General features: G+C 45.6%; 1 protein-coding gene across 5 annotated transcripts in view; it reads left to right on the plus strand.

The window, feature by feature from the left end:
- Nucleotides 1–19,106, plus strand: part of aspg (asparaginase homolog (S. cerevisiae)) — a 149,596-nt gene that overhangs the window by 80,351 nt on the left and 50,139 nt on the right. For all 5 annotated transcript variants that reach the window (XM_086003096.1, XM_086003095.1, XM_086003097.1 and 2 more), the window contains exons 7-11: nt 7,486–7,598; nt 9,507–9,692; nt 11,492–11,605; nt 17,609–17,728; nt 18,551–18,646. In XM_086003096.1, the coding sequence (XP_085859222.1) occupies nt 7,486–7,598; nt 9,507–9,692; nt 11,492–11,605; nt 17,609–17,728; nt 18,551–18,646 (629 nt within the window). The remainder of the gene's footprint in view (nt 1–7,485; nt 7,599–9,506; nt 9,693–11,491; nt 11,606–17,608; nt 17,729–18,550; nt 18,647–19,106) is intronic.

Genomic DNA, 19,106 nt, shown 5'->3' on the forward strand with positions numbered 1-19,106 from the left:
GCTCTCCCAGTGGCAGTCAAGGTCCCCGTGGCCCTCAATTTCTTCGCCAGCGGATCCTTCCAGTCTGCAACCGGAGACATATCTAACATCTCGCCATCCATTGCTGCATCCGGGAGGTCACTGTGGCTCTCTACACCAGGATAAGGGATTATATTGGCTTCCTGATCACCAGAGAGAAGCAGGACGAGGGTGCATGTGGCTTTGCCAGGATAGCGGGATTCCCCATGGTGCAGGGCGCCATTGACTGCACCCATGTGGCTTTGCGGGCATCGCATAACAATCCTGAGATCTTCCGTAACTGCAAAGGCTACCACTCACTGTACAGTTGTTGTGCAACCACACACAGCGAATCCTCAACGTCAATGCCCGCTATCCTGGCAGCAGCCATGATGCCTTCAACCTGCACGAGACCGGTGTGCCAGCACTCTTCCAGCCACCACGTCAAACTCGCGGTTGGCTGCTCGAAGACGAGGGCTATCCGCTCTCCACCTGGCTCATGACTCCCCTCCGCAACCCCAACACTCCTGCCCAGCACTCATATAATGGGAGCCATGCTGCCACCGGGAACATCATCGAGCAGACCATCAGCCTACTGAAGCAATGGTTTCGCTGCTTTGACCACTCGGGAGGAGCGGGTGTCCCATTTTGTGGTGGTCTGCTGCATGCTGCACAACTTGGCCATCATGAGGCCGCAGCCCTTGCCAGCAGGGATTGCGGGACTACCTCAGGAGGAGGACGAGGCAGAAGAGGACAACGAGGAACAGAAGGGAGGGTGGAGGCAGCGAGACAATCGGCCTTCCGGACAGGCTGTCCGTGACCGGCTCATCAAACTCTGATTTGCATGAATGAAACCCCAGATCCCTGTAGCTCACCACATCCCCATCATACAATCCCTGTCTCATGGCGTATCACAGCATCCTCCTGAGCACAAAGGGTAATTGAGAGAGACCAGAAAATATTCCAAACACAATTAATACATTTATCTATAAACATATTACACATATATGAATTCTAATAACTAATAACCCTTGTGCCTGGTGCCTGCCATAGTTGAATAGCTGTCATTGTGTGCAAGGTGTGAGATGTGGGTGTGAGTGTTGCTAGGCAGAGAATGTTGGTGGGTGAGTGCTGGGGGTGTGGTGCATTGAGCAGTGTGTGAAGCTTGTGGTACAGATGGTGGTATGTAGCATTTGCTGACGCCTTCACTCACCCTGACCATCCGTGTGAGGTCATTAAACTTCTTCCTGCAATGGGTGTGGGTCCTGGGGAGCACAATGCTGCCCGTGATGTAGTGTGCCACTGAGGAGCGCTACAACTCCAGCCACATTTCCACCAGATGCATTATCGAGCAAGCCATTGGATTGCTGAAGATGCGCTTCAGATGCCTCAGTAGATCAGGTGGAGCCCTACAGTACTCATCAGCCAGGGTCTCCAAAATCGTCGTGGTATGCTGTGTGCTTCACAACATGGCACAGCGTCGTGGCTTGCCGATTCCGCAGGACCAAGAGGCTCCTCACAGAGCCGCCGAGGAGGAGGATGATGCGGAGGAGGAGGAGGACGGAAACGAGCATCCTGCAGTGGCCCGCCAACCAGCAGCACCAGTGCGCGAGAACATTGCTGGGCGGAATGCAAGGAACGCACTCATCCTGGGCAGATTTGCATAGCCTGGCACATCAAACACTGCAGCCTCACTGCTTCTTAACTGTCCATGGACAGTGGCCCATGCCTGCGCATTTCTACCTATTTGACCAACTTGCTGACATCTGCAAGTTATCCTAAGGCCTCTATGTGATATCCCCATTCGCCAAATGACAGACGCCATAACTGCAGCAGTTGCCACCAGATTTTTAATGTACAGGAAACTGATGGCATTAAAACTATTTACAAGACTTTTCACCCAAGTGACTACCCTTGTGATTAGTGGTGCTTTATTTTTCTCTTACACGTGCTCCTACGTAGTGGTACCCCTGTGGCTTCAGCAGATGTGGAGGCCCCTTACTCAATTTCCTGCTGCGCCTGTCTCGACACTTTTGGCGGGCGTCCTCTGGGGTGGCGAGCCTGTGAGGGCTCGCCAGTAGTCTGCTGCTCCTGCGGCTGTGCAGGGCTTGAGACTCCTATCTCACTGGGGTGTGGACTCCGGTGGGGCTCTGACCGAGGGCTCTGAAGTGGCATGGAAGTGTGAGCGTGTGGAGAGGAGCCCCCACTTCCTTGAGGTGTGCCAACAACCTCCCTCTCATGGGTCAGCTCCCCCTCAGCGCCTGCAAGTGGCTGGAGAGCACCTTGCTGCACATCAGGGGGGCCATGGGGACCCATCTCTGCACTGAAGTCCTGCTCAGAAGGACTTCCATGAAGGCCTGGTTTCGGTGCTCAATAGATGCCCATCGCTCCTCAAGAGATGTCATTCTATTCTGAGCACTCACCTTGTTTTTGATACCCTGGCGACTAAGCACCTCGATGGCCGCAGCCATCCTCTCCTCGGCCGCAGCCGCCCTCTCCTCGGCCGCAGCCGCCCTCTCCTCGGCCGCAGCTCTCCTCGGCCGCAGCCCTCCTCTCCTCGGCCGCAGCCCTCCTCTCCTCGGCCGCAGCCCTCCTCTCCTCGGCGGTAGCCAGCCTTACCACGGAGGTAGCCATCCTTTCCGTGGTGATGCTTTCATGCGCCAATGACTCCAATAAGGCTCTGCTCATGCTCGCCATGGACTCCTCCATTCCCTCCACACTCGCAGCGACCCTGGAGACAAAACCTGCCAGAGACTCCTGCATCTGTGCATGCAGATCCAACACCTCCTCTCTTGCGGATGGACCCAAAGGCATAGGGTCAACATGCAGCTGAGCTGAGCTGGCAGAGGCCTGCGCCCTCCGACGAGGACTCTCCACTGCTGTCCCTGTCTCCACAATCTGCTGATGCTCACTTGTGAGCTGTGAAACACCAGGTGACAACATTACTCTACGTCCCGAAGGCCCCCCCCGAGGTGTGAGTGTCTGCGCTGGTGCTGGGTGCGCTTACTTCTGCTGACGCTGCGCTCTCAGAGGCTGGAGCTTCCTCTGAGGAGTCTGGCAGCAAAGCCTCTTCCTCCTTGGCAGTAGCGACGGGGGCTCCGGATGGTCCTGTGGGGGAGTAAAGGAAAGAGTTAGAGATGTGATGCCAAGGCTACTTGCACATTGGATTTGGCAGATGCTCATAAGTCCAAATGATGTGGCTACAGAATCATATCAGCAACTCATGCTATGTCAATGAGAGAGATGGGGAACTATTCTGTCACCAGCTTGCGGGCTTGCTCCTGTCTCTCCTGCCCCAGCATCCACAGGCACGTCAGCCCCAGCAATCTCCATCACAGCTTCCTTCCAGGGGCTCAGGTGGGCGATTGAGGGTGGTCCTCCTCCAGTCCTCGCACGCTCTCTCCTATTGTGAGCTCTCTTTTCCTGCAATGAGGGAGACAAGTGGAGTTTGAGTGAGAGTGCAGGAGTGAGTGTAGAGATTGCATAGCATAGATACTTAGAAGGAGACAAAGATGGTGTGAGGCTGCAAGACCAAGGGCCCTCCCTGTGTGTTGTCAGTTGTGTTCCAAGCATCAGAGTGAGAGGCAGTGTGAGGGCTGCATGGTGGAATAGTTATGTGAAGGTGAGCATAGAGAGATAGGGAATGGGTAAGGGTGCATGGATGTGACTGACGTGGGATGTGGAGGAAGAGATTGCCGAAGCTGAGTGCTGTTGGGGAAAGGCAATGGGGATCAGGTTGAGGGTGATGGAAACGTCATACTTACTTTTCCTGTATGGTGAAGGTCGTGGAAGCGCTTCCTGCACTGTATCCAGGTCCGTCGGGTGACTCCCTGAGAGTTGACCTCTGTAGCCACCTCCATCCAGGCAGCCCTGGTCTCTTTGGGAGGCCTCTTCCTCTCTGAGCTAGGGAAGAGGACCTCCCTGTGGGCCCTAACCCCATCCACCAATGTCTGGAGTGACATCTCGTCAAACTTGGCGGCAGCTCGGCCTCTGCCGCTGGCAGCAGCTGGTGCAGGCTCCTCTGCCATTCTGCAAGTCTGGTTGGGAAGCCTGCAGAGGTTGAAAAGCTTGCTGGACACTTTAAAAGCACCACGAATGATGACATCATACTGTGGGGCTTTCTGACTGGAAATGGACAATTAGCAAGGGTGCCCACACGCTGGAAATTAATTGGCCAATTGAGGGAAAATTGCGTGCAGCTGACCCATTTAGATTCGGGTCGGAACCCGACATTCGGGGAACCCGACAATTCCCCGCACTTTCGGGAAAATCGGGGCCTATCTGTCTGAAACCAGTTAATAAATTTAAAACTGGTTAATATATTTGAAAAATTACTAATCTCAGTTTGGTGGAATAAGCTATTTTGAAAATTGTAGTAAGTGAAGTTGGCAGAATGGAATATTTTGGCCAGTCAATATGAAAACAAAAGTAATTCTGGAGCTTTGATTCATTTTCCTTAACACCAACCCAGATTCTCCCTCTCCCATGGGATGGGTTACAACTACCGACTGCTTATATGTACATATGCCATATTGTCTTTGCTGGTACAGTCAATCACAGGACTCCTGAAGACCCTGAAAAGACTGCAGAGCTGCAAATTATGTGGCACATCAGGTTATATGTGGCCAGTCGCTTCCCGTAATATTTATTTTCGTTGGGCTCGAGTTTGCCACTTTGTAAATTTCTCACCCGCCTCTCCCCCACCAGGTCCCCGGCCCTTGGGGGTTAACATTTTCCTCAAAATGTCTGCCCCTTTGCAGAAGTGAGGAGAAAATAATTCTGATGAATCTCTGAACAGGGTGGGGACATTTTGGAAATAGGATGTGATCCTCAGTTGTGAAAAAGGAAATAAAGGAGCTGAAAGTCTTTGTTCATTTTGTCCTCTAGATGGCTTCCTAGGCTCAAAAATTGTGCTCACGTGTGCTGACATCAGCAGAGTTTGCCTACCAGTTGGCACCAGGCAGGGCTTGTGTGTGTGTGTTTTTAGTGTGGTTTGGGGCTGTGGAGATGTATAAAAATTCATCAATTAAATTAAATGAATTAAAAATAAAGGGATGAACAACTGTTAAAATAGCGCACAGGATTTTTAAACAACATGTGCTGAATGTGCTGAAAATATTGATCAGCAGAATTTCAACCACATAATTTATCTCAAAGTTCATTATGTTACAAAGCATGTTTCTACTAACCTGTTGTAAATGTGATGTATATGAATACATTCTGTAATTAGTTAATGGCCCGATTTTGCGTTAAAAATAATGAGGCTATTAGCGCTCACCGTTATTAAAGAGTAAATTGGACAGCAACCTCCGGCGGCCGCACATGCGCAGTTAAACGCAGAAATCAGCAAGTTACTGTCCGAGTTGCCCCGCTCCTCCAGAAGCTACGCAATACCAGTATCTTGCCAAGAGACTTGGCATTGAAATACATGGAAGGGCGTGAAGTTGTGGTACTTACTTACGTGATAGATACCCACTAAACACGCCAGAATAAGTTAGGGCTTGACCATTCCAGTGTAAGCAAATTTTTAATGGCGTGATGGGTCTTGATTACTGCCAAATAACCTCTGTGGCACTGAAAATTAACTTTTACAAGTGTGGAGCCTCATTTCTTCACATTTTAATTATTGTTGGAGATTTTTAAACATTTTCTTTCAGTCTCTTATCTCTTTCACTTAATCCCATCTTTCCTTCTTTCTCTTTATTTTGCTTTCTGTACATGATTTAGTATTAAATTAACTATTCCAACTTAAACTTCCTGGTTCAGACTCTGCATGCCCCAGTAAGGATTCTTCAATCTGATTGATTGATTGGTTAAGGAGACATGCTGTTGCTTGCCTGTTCACACAGGTCTCAGATCCCCTGTAGAGGGCGCTGCGCTAAAATGGATGTCTAATCGCTGCAAATTCCAGTGCACAAGCCCATAGAAAGTCTGTGAGCAAGTGTAAGCGCCATTCGTTCGCCGCTGACCGCAAAATCCAGACCGTAATTTATTTCCAAAATACTTTGTATGTTTGTATTCAAATAAATTTGCATTTTTTGTTGTTGTGCTGTTCATGGGATGTTGTCATAGGGAATGGAATGATTTTGGTACATTTTTGGGTCTGTCGCAGATAGCGTCTCATGTTCAGTTGCATCAGTTGCTCCTGTAAGTGGTCTGGGTGTTTTACTTCTATGGGAGTTGTGTCACACTGCCCTATATCTACTTGCATGGTAGTGTAACCTGGGGGTGTAACAGTAAAGTTAGATGAGGAAAGATGGGAGGAGGCTCGAGTGGAGCATAAATGCCGGCATGGACTGGTTGGGCCGAAAGGCCTGTGCCTGTGCTGTATTTCCTACGTAATCCTATGTAATAATACCCCCTCGTAACCGGACCAGATATTGGTGTCTTTCACAGGTGCACTTCTCCAAACTCTCAGAAGGTGAACCAAGCAGATACTTGGTCAGATGAGGCCAGTTACAAATCATTGAGCTGCCTTAACACAGTAAGATGAACGTGTACAACAACCATTACGATTGTACTCACTTAATCCAATCTGTACGACTTATCTTCACGTAACAATAAAGTAAAGAACACACCACGTTACCCATATCAGTGGGTTATCTTACTCTGCTTAAACAGGATGGCTTCTAACGAACCTCCAGCATTTCTAACCTCTTCGCCTCTGTGAAAACCTCACAGCATTCTCGTTCACAAACCTGACTGCCTTCACACCATTCCTGTGTCTTGTTTTTTTGTGTGTGTTTTATCTCTCACTGTTCAGACCAGAAAGGGGATCAAAGACTTTCCAACACAATGGATTATGATGTGTTTAGCATTAGCTGAAACAGTCTAACAAATTGCTTATTATTTACAGTCTTAAGGGGAAACAACATCAACATTAGCTCATGAGCATCTGAACTAGCTATTGTATCAGAGCCCCTTTTTACATTGTCTGAATACACTATGCTTAAAAACCAAACATTTAAAGTAGCTTTTCTTTCCAAATCCTTTCTATTGAAAAATGGACAAATAATCCAACACATGACAACCTTCCCATAGTGTCAGCATCAAGTACTTCCAGGTCAGGTGCAGCGAAAGCTTCCTCTGCTTTACCCTAACAATGTGCCTTAACTCCAACCTCAGAAGGGTACCCCAACTAAGCCAGTATCACATTTTCCATTTCGCACACCACCCATCCTTGTTAGCTCTCTGAGATGAGCAGTTTTGTGTTCACTAGGAATTGGATTGGAACTGTCCAAACTCATGCCACGTAGTATCTTTGGAACTCACAGAAGACTTTTATCCCATTAGTTTTGGCTGAACTGAAAGCTAAATCCTAAAGCTGAAAGAACGAGCCTGCTGAATCACCCTGTTTTTTTATATACGTAATATTTTTTGCAAATTTCATTTTATTTCTGTACTATAGTGTGCGTTATTCACAGAATAGAATTAATTCAGTTTTGTTAAACTGCAAGTGTAGTGAAACTGTGTTTGTTTTCTATATAGTCAACTGGGACACAGTTTGGAGACCAACTACAACTAAGAAGTTTATGGTACACACCAATATGAATCGGAATGTGGGATTGATCAGGTTATTCCCAGGAATCACCGTTGCCACGGTAACTTTCCTTTTTCAAGCTAATTAGCCAAAGATTTTCTAATGGTCAAAATGAAACTGAGCCTGCAAATCAGAATTATAAAGGGGAAATGTGATATATTAGTATTTCCAAAACGATGATGATAGGGGCAATTGCAAAGTGTCTGATATTGGTAATACCAGCATGAGGTATGAAATCTAATCTAAAAATGACAGAAAATTATTTGAAAATAAGCAAGATTGCTCTGCACTAAAACAACACAAAGAAACATGTATCCAAGTGGGATGAGCTGGGCCAAGATTTGCAAAATCTTAAGATTTCAGATCAGAATCCTTAAGTCGTTACCTTTTTTAATGTATCATTCTGCATCGGTCTGAAAATAAGTATTATCTTATTGGTCTGTCTTAAAAAATATTTAAATTAATTATGTTGTTTTCTGTATTAATTTTTGATTACACCAAATGAAGTTGGAAACCTATGTTGCATAAACTTATTTCTTGGACTTGGAAAAACAGCTGATGTTTTGGTCACGGGATTCTGGAGAAAGCTTATTTCAGAACTCTGGTGCTGTCTTCTTACAGTTAAACCCATGTAAAATCATCTCCAAAAGAGAGACACCTTTTTGAGTTGGTATGGATGGATTTTGTCTCCATGAGCCCCTCATCACGGTGAAACTACAGAACTATTGTTGCAACAGAACAAACAACATTTAAGATGCTTCCTTATGAGGAGGGAAAGTTATTGAACAAGACTATCTCCTGCACCTAATGACAGGTTACTTAACCCCATTGGCAGAGGCCTGGGAAGAGGTCACTAAATGGGGAATAGTGCATGATGTTGCATACAACAAGTAGGGAGGAAATTAATTAAAAATCGAATGAAAAATCGCAAAATTTAAGTCCAATTGATATGTGGAAAACTTATAAGGAGCAGAGAAAGTCTTGGGGCCTGAAATTCTGGTAGAGTGGGAGGACACATCCTGGGCAAATCATTGAGGAAATTTCATTAGGTACCAAACATTGGTGGGAGAAAAGATAACTGAGTCTAGAAGGGATCAGTTACCTAATAATGGCCAATATTGCTCCCCTGCAGGAATAAATAATTTTGCACTCTTTAATCTTTGACCCATTAAAGGCCTCAGCTCCCTACATGGTGCCGAGATGATGTTTTGGACCTCATTGGGGCAGGCGCCTCTGTAGCATCTCTACGTCTGCCCACTCCAATTATTTCAATTGTCCTAGGATCTGGAATGAGGTCAATGCAGGTGGCCTGCAGTTCTGCTCCACCACACGTATGACAATGAAGCAGGAACCCCAACATTTTGAGGTCTTCAAGTCCATGGTTGTCATCCAATTTCCAATTACACAGGAGAAATTGAAGATAGTTGGATGGCCATGTGTTTCTCCAAATGATACCTTAGCTACTGGAAAGAAAATTGTGAGTGATTGATGTAAGGTTTATGACTTTTCACAAAAATGAAACCGTGCCTAGGATAATTGAAGTTGCCAGGGCATTGCCACTTTTACTGCATTTGGCATCTAGTTCACACCTTGATCAATAGGACCTACATGAGAGTGTATTCTTCCAGACCTGCTCCATCTTAAGGATCATATTGAGCATGACATTGTGGGAATCTTTTTAGAAACAACTTCTGAAGTGTAACCCACTAGCATGAGCGTGTAGTGTGGATCGAGTAGAGCGTAAGGTGTTGACTGAACTTAACCTGCTGCCTTCCTCTTAATTGGTGGATTTAAAAAATCTAATTTTGCTTTCCAAGGATTAATCTGTGGTTAAAAGTGAAAACTTTATTCAGGATTTTTAAACTGTTTCGACGCTGTCGAGTTCGGTGTTGTTGTAAAGACATAAGAAAGACAGCTGTTGTATTAAGTTTGTGTGCACTTTGCCTTGACGGCCGCAATCCCTTTACAGGTAAAAGCATTTCTGCAAGCACCAATGGAAGGAATTGTGCTGGAGACGTATGGAACGGGTAATGCTCCAAATAATCGCCCAGATATATTAGAGGAGTTTAAGAAAGCCGTTGAACGTGGAGTGTTGATAATAAACTGCACCCAGTGTTTGAGAGGCTCTGTTAGCCAATCATATGCAACGGGAAAGGTTAGTCACTGATCTATTTAAGGATTATGCTTGGGCTTTCCCACTGCGCCCTCCAGCTCAGGATTTTCCATCTATTCATTTTAATGGGTGGAACATCATTGGCTGGGGAGCACAGGAGTGGATAATTTTCCCCATCTATCAATGAATATCATTATTTCCTCCTCCAAAAATTGGTTGAATTTGAAAATGGTTCTCATTATTAGATAAAGGATGGATAATTCTGCAACATGGTTCTTTAAAAAGCAGAATGTTATGACTTGGCCTTGTCTCTGGGCCGTTACGTCAGAGGGAGTGAGGTGGGCGGACGGGCAATTCTGCTTTCCTCTGAGATACTAACCCTGACCGCACTGGTTTTCCAGCCCTGGAGTCATCACCATACTGGACACAGTTCCCCATCAGGGAGTCATGCCTGTCTGAGAATGGAAAGGTGTAGTTGCAGCACTCGGCGGAAGGTGGGTGGGTGGGAGGGGAGGGGTGGGGGGGGGGGCGGAGGAGCCTGCTGCTGTGGCAAAAGAAGGTGGCCAGCATGTTGCCTGCCAGTAATTTTAACATTAAACTACAGGGAATCCCTCTTAACTGGTGAGGTCTGTGCGTGGCTCATGGAAACAGTAGGGCCGATTTTAACTACAGGTGGAGAACGGGCGGGCAGCTGGGTCAGAGAACATCCGCTGCCCACCTGTACTCGTCGGTGTGAGCCCCGAGCCATTTTGAGGACCAGGCCTCATTGACATGCCACTGGCGAGCTGCTTACGCCACGTGAGTGCTCCACTGCATCTCGCGGGATTGTGTGAGGGTAGGAAATCGGCCGGCTCCATGCTGAGCCAACAGCGGGGGGAGAGGATCTGTCCAGTGGGGGCCTCAGACAGGCTGGCGATGGCCTGGAGTTTTTTCTGGGTCCAGGAGGAGCACCTCTACTCCTCCTGTGCCTATCAAAAAACAAACGTAACATTTCCTGGGCCATTTAGTGAGAAGCCTCCAGTGTGCCCTTTAAGGACCGCTGTTTAAGCTTCTCACCACCTGGTACAAATGTGTGCCATGTGCGTGGCACATGCTCCACCCACTTGTACCGTGAAATTGCAATCGGAGTTCTATGCACCCCAATTTGCCCATTATAAGTGGCCAGCCACCTGAAACAGGCAGGCACTTCGGCCACCCATATAAAGACCCTGCCCAGAGGCCAGAACATTGGTGTAAGTGTGACAGTAAGTGACTCAACTCTATTTTCGGGCCACTAACGCCCCGTTTACGCTTGGTGAAGGAAATTAAAAATCAGCCCTCATATGTTTTAATCAAAATTGTTGATCATAGAATTGCTAATATCATGATTTTTGCTTTCAATAATCTGCCAATTAATAAAAAAGTAGAAGTATTACCAGTTAAAGAATGCTTCTGCTGCTCTGCCAGCGCAGCCATTTAAAAGGTGGCTGGGCTGAGCAGACTGCACTTCCATGTTCCTGTTCCTGTTTTGCCAGCAGTTTGATGACAGATGTGGAAGGCACACTATTGAAACTGTCACTCCAGCTAATTTCAGGACAGGATGCAGTAGAGAACTGGTTCCAAAATTATCCGAAGTTCTGTAGCTCTGTGGAACTTGTGCAACATTTGTAATCCGTTATGCAAAGTGTAAAATCCTGCCTATTTAGACCATTGACCATTAAATCTAACATTAATTCCAAGGAATTCTACTTACAGGTCTATGTTCTGCTCTCTTTCAGAATATTTTTATGAACTGGTATAAGTTCCTCTTATTTTAGCTGAATACTTCCCAGAAGTTTAGTCCTGTGAATTTTTGATTTCAGGCTCTCACTGATGTAGGTCTCATTCCTGGCCGTGATATGACACCCGAAGCTGTCTTGGCCAAATTGTCCTATGTACTGGGCAAGACCGAACTGAGTATACAGGAGAAGAGTAAGGTAATGTGTTTCAGTCACAAAATAATGTTCTGGTGCTGCACAGATAAATATTTTCTAAAAGCTTACTTTGTAGCTCCATTGAACAGTGAAGAGGATGAGCAGGTATTTTCCTCAAAGGATTTGCACCATATCGTTCTTGAGCTGCTCATTGTAAGAGCAGTCCAATATCTCACTGGCTAATATCTTTCTCCCTACCTTATAGTGTCAGCCGTGGCTCAGTAGGTAGCACCCTTGCCTCTGAGAAAGAAGGTTGTGGGTTCAAAAATCTAGGCTGACACTCCAGTGCAGTACTTAGGGAGTGCTGGATTGCTGTCTTTCAGATGAGACGTCAAACCGAAGCCCTGCCTGTCCTCTCGGGTGGATGTAAAATATCCCATGGCACTTATTTTGAAGAAGAGCAGGGGAGTTATCCCAGTGTCCTAGCAAATATTTATCCCTCAATCAACACCACTAAAGCAGATTATCTGGTCATTATCACATTGCTGTTTGTGGGAGATTGCTGTGCACAAAGTGGCTGCTGCGTTTCCTACATTACAACAGTGACTACACTTCAATAAAGTACTTAATTGGCTGTAAAGCGCTTTGGGATGTCTGGTGGTCATGAAAGGCGCTATATAAATGCAAGTCTTTCAAGTCTTTTATCCCTGCAATGAAGTGCGTAGATTATTATTGACATATTCTCAACAGTCCAACAAGATAGGAACATATGATGTACCCCAGGACATGTTCGTACTCCATCTTATAGAGCACTGTGCCACCTTCATAGTATGTGTCTGTCTCATGAATAAGAGATTTCTGTCAGGAGAGAAGCTTTCATGTAGAATGAGAGAGTGGCCCGGAATTTCTTACGCCAGAATTCACAGCAATCTTCTCTCGGCAACTTAAGCTAAAATTTCTGAGAATCTCATTAGCATGTGCTGGAACGTAAAAAAACAGCGTAAAACCAGTGGAAATAATCTGGGGCACAGAACTTGCACAATATTCCTCCTTTGGTGGACGTTAAAGATCCCATGGCACTATTTCGAAGAAGAGCAGGGGAGTTATCACTGGTGTCCTGGCCAATAGTTATCCCTCAATCAACATCACTAAAACAGATTACTGGTCATTATCACATTGCTGTTTGTGGGAGCTTGCTGAGCGCAAATTGGCTGCCGCGTTTCCTACATTATAACAGTGACTACACTTCAAAATTGTACTTCATTGGCTGTAAAGCGCTTTGGGACATCCAGTGGTCGTGAAAGGCACTATATAAATGCAAGTCTTTCTTTCTTTGAGTCTCTAAGTTTGAAGCCATCAAATGATCATTTATGCATATTTGACACAACATAGTTAAGAAAATGTACTTGTGAAAGTTTTTCAATTTTTAATGCAAATCATTTTGATGCCATAAAGATGCACCCAAAAATACAGAATATACATTGCAAGTCTCAGTGAGGAGAAATTAAAGGAATCGCTTCAAAAATTGCCATAAAACACCAGAAATGTGACTTTGGGCCCAGTTGTGCCTAAATTCAGGAAATTTGCATGAGCTGCAATTTTGCCGGAGTGGGGTAGAGCTGTCTAAAATAGCAGCAGAGGGTTTTGGTGGTGGTTTTGTGAAATCGGGTTAACAAATCGAGGAAATTGGGACTTGGTGCCGAAAATCGCCATAATGCCGTTGGTTTGGTTCAAGTTTACAGGAAATTTAAGCCAGTAATATATTTATTTGTCGTTAAATAACAATATAAAAGTATAGTAATATAAAAGTCTCTACAGATGCGATAAATAATCTTGATTTCTGGTATGGCAAATTCAGTTAGTTTTAATTTAGCATAAACCTTCCTGTGTTAGCATATTGTATTGTATCGTACAAAGGCATATTCTCAGGGAATGAAAATGAACCTTTTCTCTGGTGAAATATCAGAATTCCGAAGGAATCCAGTCTGTAAACCCTTATGTCTTATACCTGACACTTCAGTTGGTTTCCTTTGAAGGAACATTTTCCACAAAACCTCCTGCAAATATACAATTGAGAAACGAGAAACCAGTGTCAGAAATTCCTTTCACATGAAGAGAACACTACTAATAAATAAATAAATAAATCAAAGGAACAAATCCACTTTGATCTTTTGATCCAAAGGCACAATCTGATCTTTAAGTAAATGAAACGAGCAATCTAAGCTTTGTTATAGCAGTGAACTTTTGGACTATTTAAGGCAAATTATCGCACTTGGGTATAAAGGATCATCTGAATGCATCACACAGAGGGAAATCAAATGGAAGAAGTGCGTGAATAACAGGACCGGCCAATTTTTAGTCAATACAAATTTATGGACGGAAAATTGGGTGGGTTTTGCTAAACAGTCCTCTTCGCCTGATTTTTTTCTTTGGTGGCTGTGCTCAGGCGATCCTTTCCATCCAAATACACCATGCCCCAAGAGGAAAATCTGCCTCTTTATGCGTGTGGAAATTCCTGTGACAAAGATTATGGGCCAAAATTTACTGGAGCAGGGCATCTCACTGCGTACCCTATTAGTTAGACTTTTTCCTGCACCCTTCAGCTCAAAAATGTTTCGCCCTGTAAGTTGCTAGAATTGCAAGCTGAGAACAGCATGGCATTCATCAGGGACCTTGGTGAACGACGGAACCAACGGTCTATCTCAGTATTTGTAGGGAAATGGTGTTAGGGAAATTGACGGGATTGAAGGCCGATAAATCCCCAGGGCCTGATAATCTACATCCTAGGGTACTTAAGGAAGTGGCCCTAGAAATAGTAGATGCATTGCTGGTCATCTTCCAAAATTCTATAGACTCTGGAACAGTTTCCATGGATTGGAGGATAGCTAATGTAACCCTACTATTTAAAAAAGGTGGTAGAGAGAAAAAGGGGAATTATAGACCGGTAAGCCTGACATCGGTAGTGGGGGAAATGCTAGAGTCCATTATAAAAGATGTAATAGCAGAGCACTTGGAAAACAGTGACAGGATTGGACAAAGTCAACATGGATTTACAAAAGGTTACAAAATCATGCTTGACTAATCTACTGGAATTTTTTGAGGATGTAACTGGTAGAATAGATAAGGATGAACCAGTGGATGTGGTGTATTTGGACTTTCAGAAGGCTTTCGATAAGGTCCCGCATAAGAGATTAGCATGCAAAGTTAAAGCACATGGGATTGGGGGTAAGGTACTGACTTGGATAGAGAACTGGTTGGCAGACAGGAAGCAAAGAGTTGGAATAAACGGGTCTTTTTCCAAGTGGCAGGCAGCGACTAGTGGGGTACTGCAGGGATCGGTCCTTGGACCCCAGCTCTTCACAATATATATTAATGATCTAGACGAGGGAACTAGATGTAATATCTCCAAGTTTGCAGATGACACAAAGCTGGGTGGGCGTGTGTGCTGTGAGGAGGATGCAGAGAAACTCCAGTATGATTTGGACAGGTTGGGTGATTGGGCAGATGCATGGCAAATGCAGTATAATGTGGATAAATGCGAGGTTATCCACTTTGGTGGCAAAAACAGGAAGGCAGATTATTATCTGAACGGCAATAGATTGGGAAAAGGGGAAGTGCAATGAGACCTGGGTGTCCTTGTGCACCAGTCGCTGAAGGTAAGCATGCAGGTGCAGCAGGCAGTTAAGAAGGCAAATGGTATGTTGGCCTTCATAGCGAGATGATTCGCGTACAGGAGCAAGGATGTCTTGCTGCAGTTGTACAGGGCTTTGGTGAGGCCACACCTTGAGTACTGTGTACAGTTTTGGTCGCCTTATCTGAGGAAGGATGTTCTTGCCGTGGAGGGAGTGCAGCGAAGATTCACCAGACTGATACCAGGGATGGCAGGAATGATTTTTTTTTAAATTTGTTTTTATTCATTGATGGGATGTGGACGTCGCTGGCTAGGCCTGCATTTAGTGCCCATCCCTAATTGCCCTTGAGAAGATGGTGGTGAGCCGCCTTCTTGAACCGCTGCAGTCCATATGGTGTAGGTACACCCACAATGCTGTTCGGAAGGGAGTTCCAGGATTTTGGCCCAGCGACAGTGAAGGAACGGCGATACAGGTCCAAGTCAGGATGGTGTGTGGCTTGGAGGGGAACTTGTAGGTGGTGATGTTCCCATGCGTCTGCTGCCCTTGTCCTTCTAAGTGGTAGAGGTTGCGGGTTTGGAAGGTGCTGTTGTAGGAGCTTTGGCGAGTTGCTGCAGTGCATCTTGTAGATGGTACACACTGCAGCCACAGTGCGCCGGTGGTGGAGGGAGTGAATGTTGAACGTGATGGATGGAGTGCCAATCAAACGGGCTGCTTTATCCTGAATGGTGTCGAGCTTCTTGAGTGTTGTTGGAGTTGCACTCATCCAGGCAAGTGGAGAGTATTCCATCACACTCCTGACTTGTGCCTTGTAGATGGCAGAAAGGCTTTGGGGAGTCAGGAGGTGAGACACTCGCCGCAGAATTCCCAGCCTCTGGCCTGCTCTTGTAGCCACAGTATTTATATGGCTGGTCCAGTTCAGTTTCTGATCAATGGTAACCCCCAGGATGTTGATAGTGGGGGATTCAGCGATGGTAATGCCATTGAATGTCAAGGGGAGATGGTTAGAGTCTCGCTTGTTGGAGATAGTCATTGCCTGGCACTTGTGTGGTGCGAATGTTACTTGCCACTTGTTAGCCCAAGTCTGAATGTTATCCAGGTCTTGCTGCATATGGACACGGACTGCGTCAGTATCTGACGAGTCTTGAATGGTGCTGAACAGTGTGCAATCATCAGCGAACATCTCCACTTCTGACCTTATGATGGAGGGAAGGTCATTGATGAAACAGCTGAAGATGGTTGGGCCTAGGACACTGCCCTGAGGAACTCCTGCAGTGATGTCATGTGATTGGGATTGGGTCGATTCGGCTTATATTCGCTAGAGTTTAGAAGAATGAGAGGGGATCTCATTACAACATAAAATTCTAACAGGACTAGACAGACTAGATGCAGGAAGGATGTTCCCGATGGCGGGAGAGTCCAGAACCAGGGGTCACAGTCTAAGGATAAGGGGTAAGCCATTTTGGACTGAGATGAGGAGGAATTTCTTCACCTAGAGAGTGGTGAACCTGTGGAATTCTCTACCACAGAAGGCAGTTGATATATTCAAGAAGGAGTTAGATATATTTCTTAAGGCTAAAGGGATCAAGGGATATGGGGAGAAAGCAGGGACAGGGTACTGAATTTGGATGATCAGCCATGATCGCATTAAATGGCGGAGCAGGCTCAAGGGGCCAAATGGCCTACTACTGCTCCTATCTTCTATGCAACAATGGGATTTAAGGATTGCGAAATAAACAGGGGAAGGACTGAGAAGGGGGGTGAATTAGAGTGGGTGAATTTGGTGTACAGAAAGAGAAATAAAGAGAGGGAAAGAAAGATTGGATTAATAGAGATAGTAAAAGAGACAGAAAGGAAAAGTAAGAAAAAAGATTTTAAATTTGACATTTAAAAAATCTCCAACAACAATACCTGAAAGAATGAGACTCCACGCTTTTAATTGTTTGCTTTCTAGGCCAGCGAGTCATTGGCAGTCATTAACAATCGTTAATTACCTTTCTGTGACGAGTTTAATGGGCGAATGCAGCAACTTCATGAAACTCATGGGGAGGTTAAGGGCAAGGTGCGGTTTTTGCGAAGCCATTGGAGGAGTGGTGGAAATTGTCCAACAACTTGTGGTGATTCCTAATTCATGGGGCATCTCTTCCTTGCCCTAAGTTGCTGGGCGATTTGTACATTAATAATAGCGTGCGCCATTCACACGCTGTTATTTGTTCAGCAAATTTCAGCCCGATATTTTTGTCCTGTTTCAAATGTTGCTGACTGGGAATCCACCTAACCATATTTTATTGCTATTGATGAAATGTAATTTAATTATATTCAGCAATATTTTAATTGATGTTAGAAAAAATTGAATGTTCTTAAAGTGAGACTTTGCCTTGCACAATTGTGATTTTTCCAATGTTGAACTAATGGGGTTTGTTTTGCTTTCTCCCAGATGCTGTCTGAAAACCTGAGAGGAGAAATGAGTGCAACACTTAATGAGGCAAAGATCTCTCTTCGAGACAGTCGATTTATTCAAGCCATTGCCAGGTCTCTCAGCGTCAGCTGCAAAGAGGTAAGCTTTGTAGTCCAGATTCTGTAACGCACCATGGTTATAAAACTGACCCTTTTATTTTATATTCTGATAAATGTTTTTCAACCCTTTTAAAGGCTGCAGTACTGTTTCTGTGCCAAAATGATAAGATCAGGAACTTAAAATGTGAGAAATAGGGATAGTACAGGTAGACTATCCTTTATCTGAACTTCCGAAAACCAAAACCCTCTAAAAACCGAAAGTTTTTTCGTTCAGCGTAAGTCGTGCGCACGACATGACCAGAGTGGCGCACGACTTACGCTGAGCGGGGCAGAGGGTCACTGAGTTCCCTCCTGGGTAGGAGATTGCAGGCCGAGCCGGGCAGTGTGAAGGAGGTATACCGGGAGAGTGAACCCAACAATACAGTGGCCCGTCCAATAGCTGCAGCGGCCTGTCCGATATTCTTTTCTCCCCCCCCCCCCCCCCCGACCCCCACCCTTTCGGATAAGGGATAGTGTATCCTTTATCCGCACTTCCGAAAACCGAAATCCTCTGAAAACCGAAAGTTTTTTCGTTCAGCGTAAGTCGTGCGCACGACCCCGACCCCCGCCGACGCCCCCCGCCCCCGCCAACCCCCACCCCCGACAAGTTTCCCAGTCTTATAAAATACCTTCTGAAATCCGAAAACCGAAACACGGCTGGTCCCGAGGTTTTCGGATAAAGGATAGTCTACCTGTACATACAAGTACCAACATGTTGTGCTGCTCTGTGTAAAAGGTTATTTAATTTTTGAAATTTGTTTTTAATCAAAGAATAGTGAATGATTTTATATGCAACAAGCTTCTGTTCTCTTTTAAACAATAGGAACTGGAGGCTATCCGAGATGCTCTGACTCCTTCGTTGGCCTGTGCGGCTGCAAAGACTGGTGATATCGATGCATTGGAAGCTATACAGGATATGGTAAAGAATGAAAAAACAAAAACAGCAACAAAACCTGCAGTTGCTGAAAATCTGAAACAAAACACTAAGTGCTGGAGACACTTGGCAGATCAGACAGCATCTGTGGAGAAAACGAGAGATAATGGCCAGAATTTTGCCGGCGCTCAGCGGACGGGATGGGTGGCGGGTCAGCTGTTAAATTTAAAATGATTGACGGTAGGAACCTGCTGTCAAAACGCGCACACTGGACTTTCCCAATGTTGGGTCTGCCAGCGCTGAGCAGCCCCGACAGGCAGTGGTAGGGGAAGCAATTAAAATCATTAGTGGCTTGTTTACAGCCACTTATCAATTGTTTTTCCCCCAGTATTTTTGGAGTTGACAGGTCACCCACCAGTCTCTCGCTGTGCCTAGACCTTGTCTGTGAAGCTGAGGTGGGAGGTCAGTGGCCATTGAATCAGCTGATGAGCTGACAGCTTCAGAT

Source organism: Somniosus microcephalus, chromosome 12 (assembly GCF_052327205.1).
Source record: "Somniosus microcephalus isolate GS21.2 chromosome 12, FLI_Smic_1.0, whole genome shotgun sequence".
In the NCBI taxonomy this organism is placed as follows: domain Eukaryota; kingdom Metazoa; phylum Chordata; class Chondrichthyes; order Squaliformes; family Somniosidae; genus Somniosus; species Somniosus microcephalus.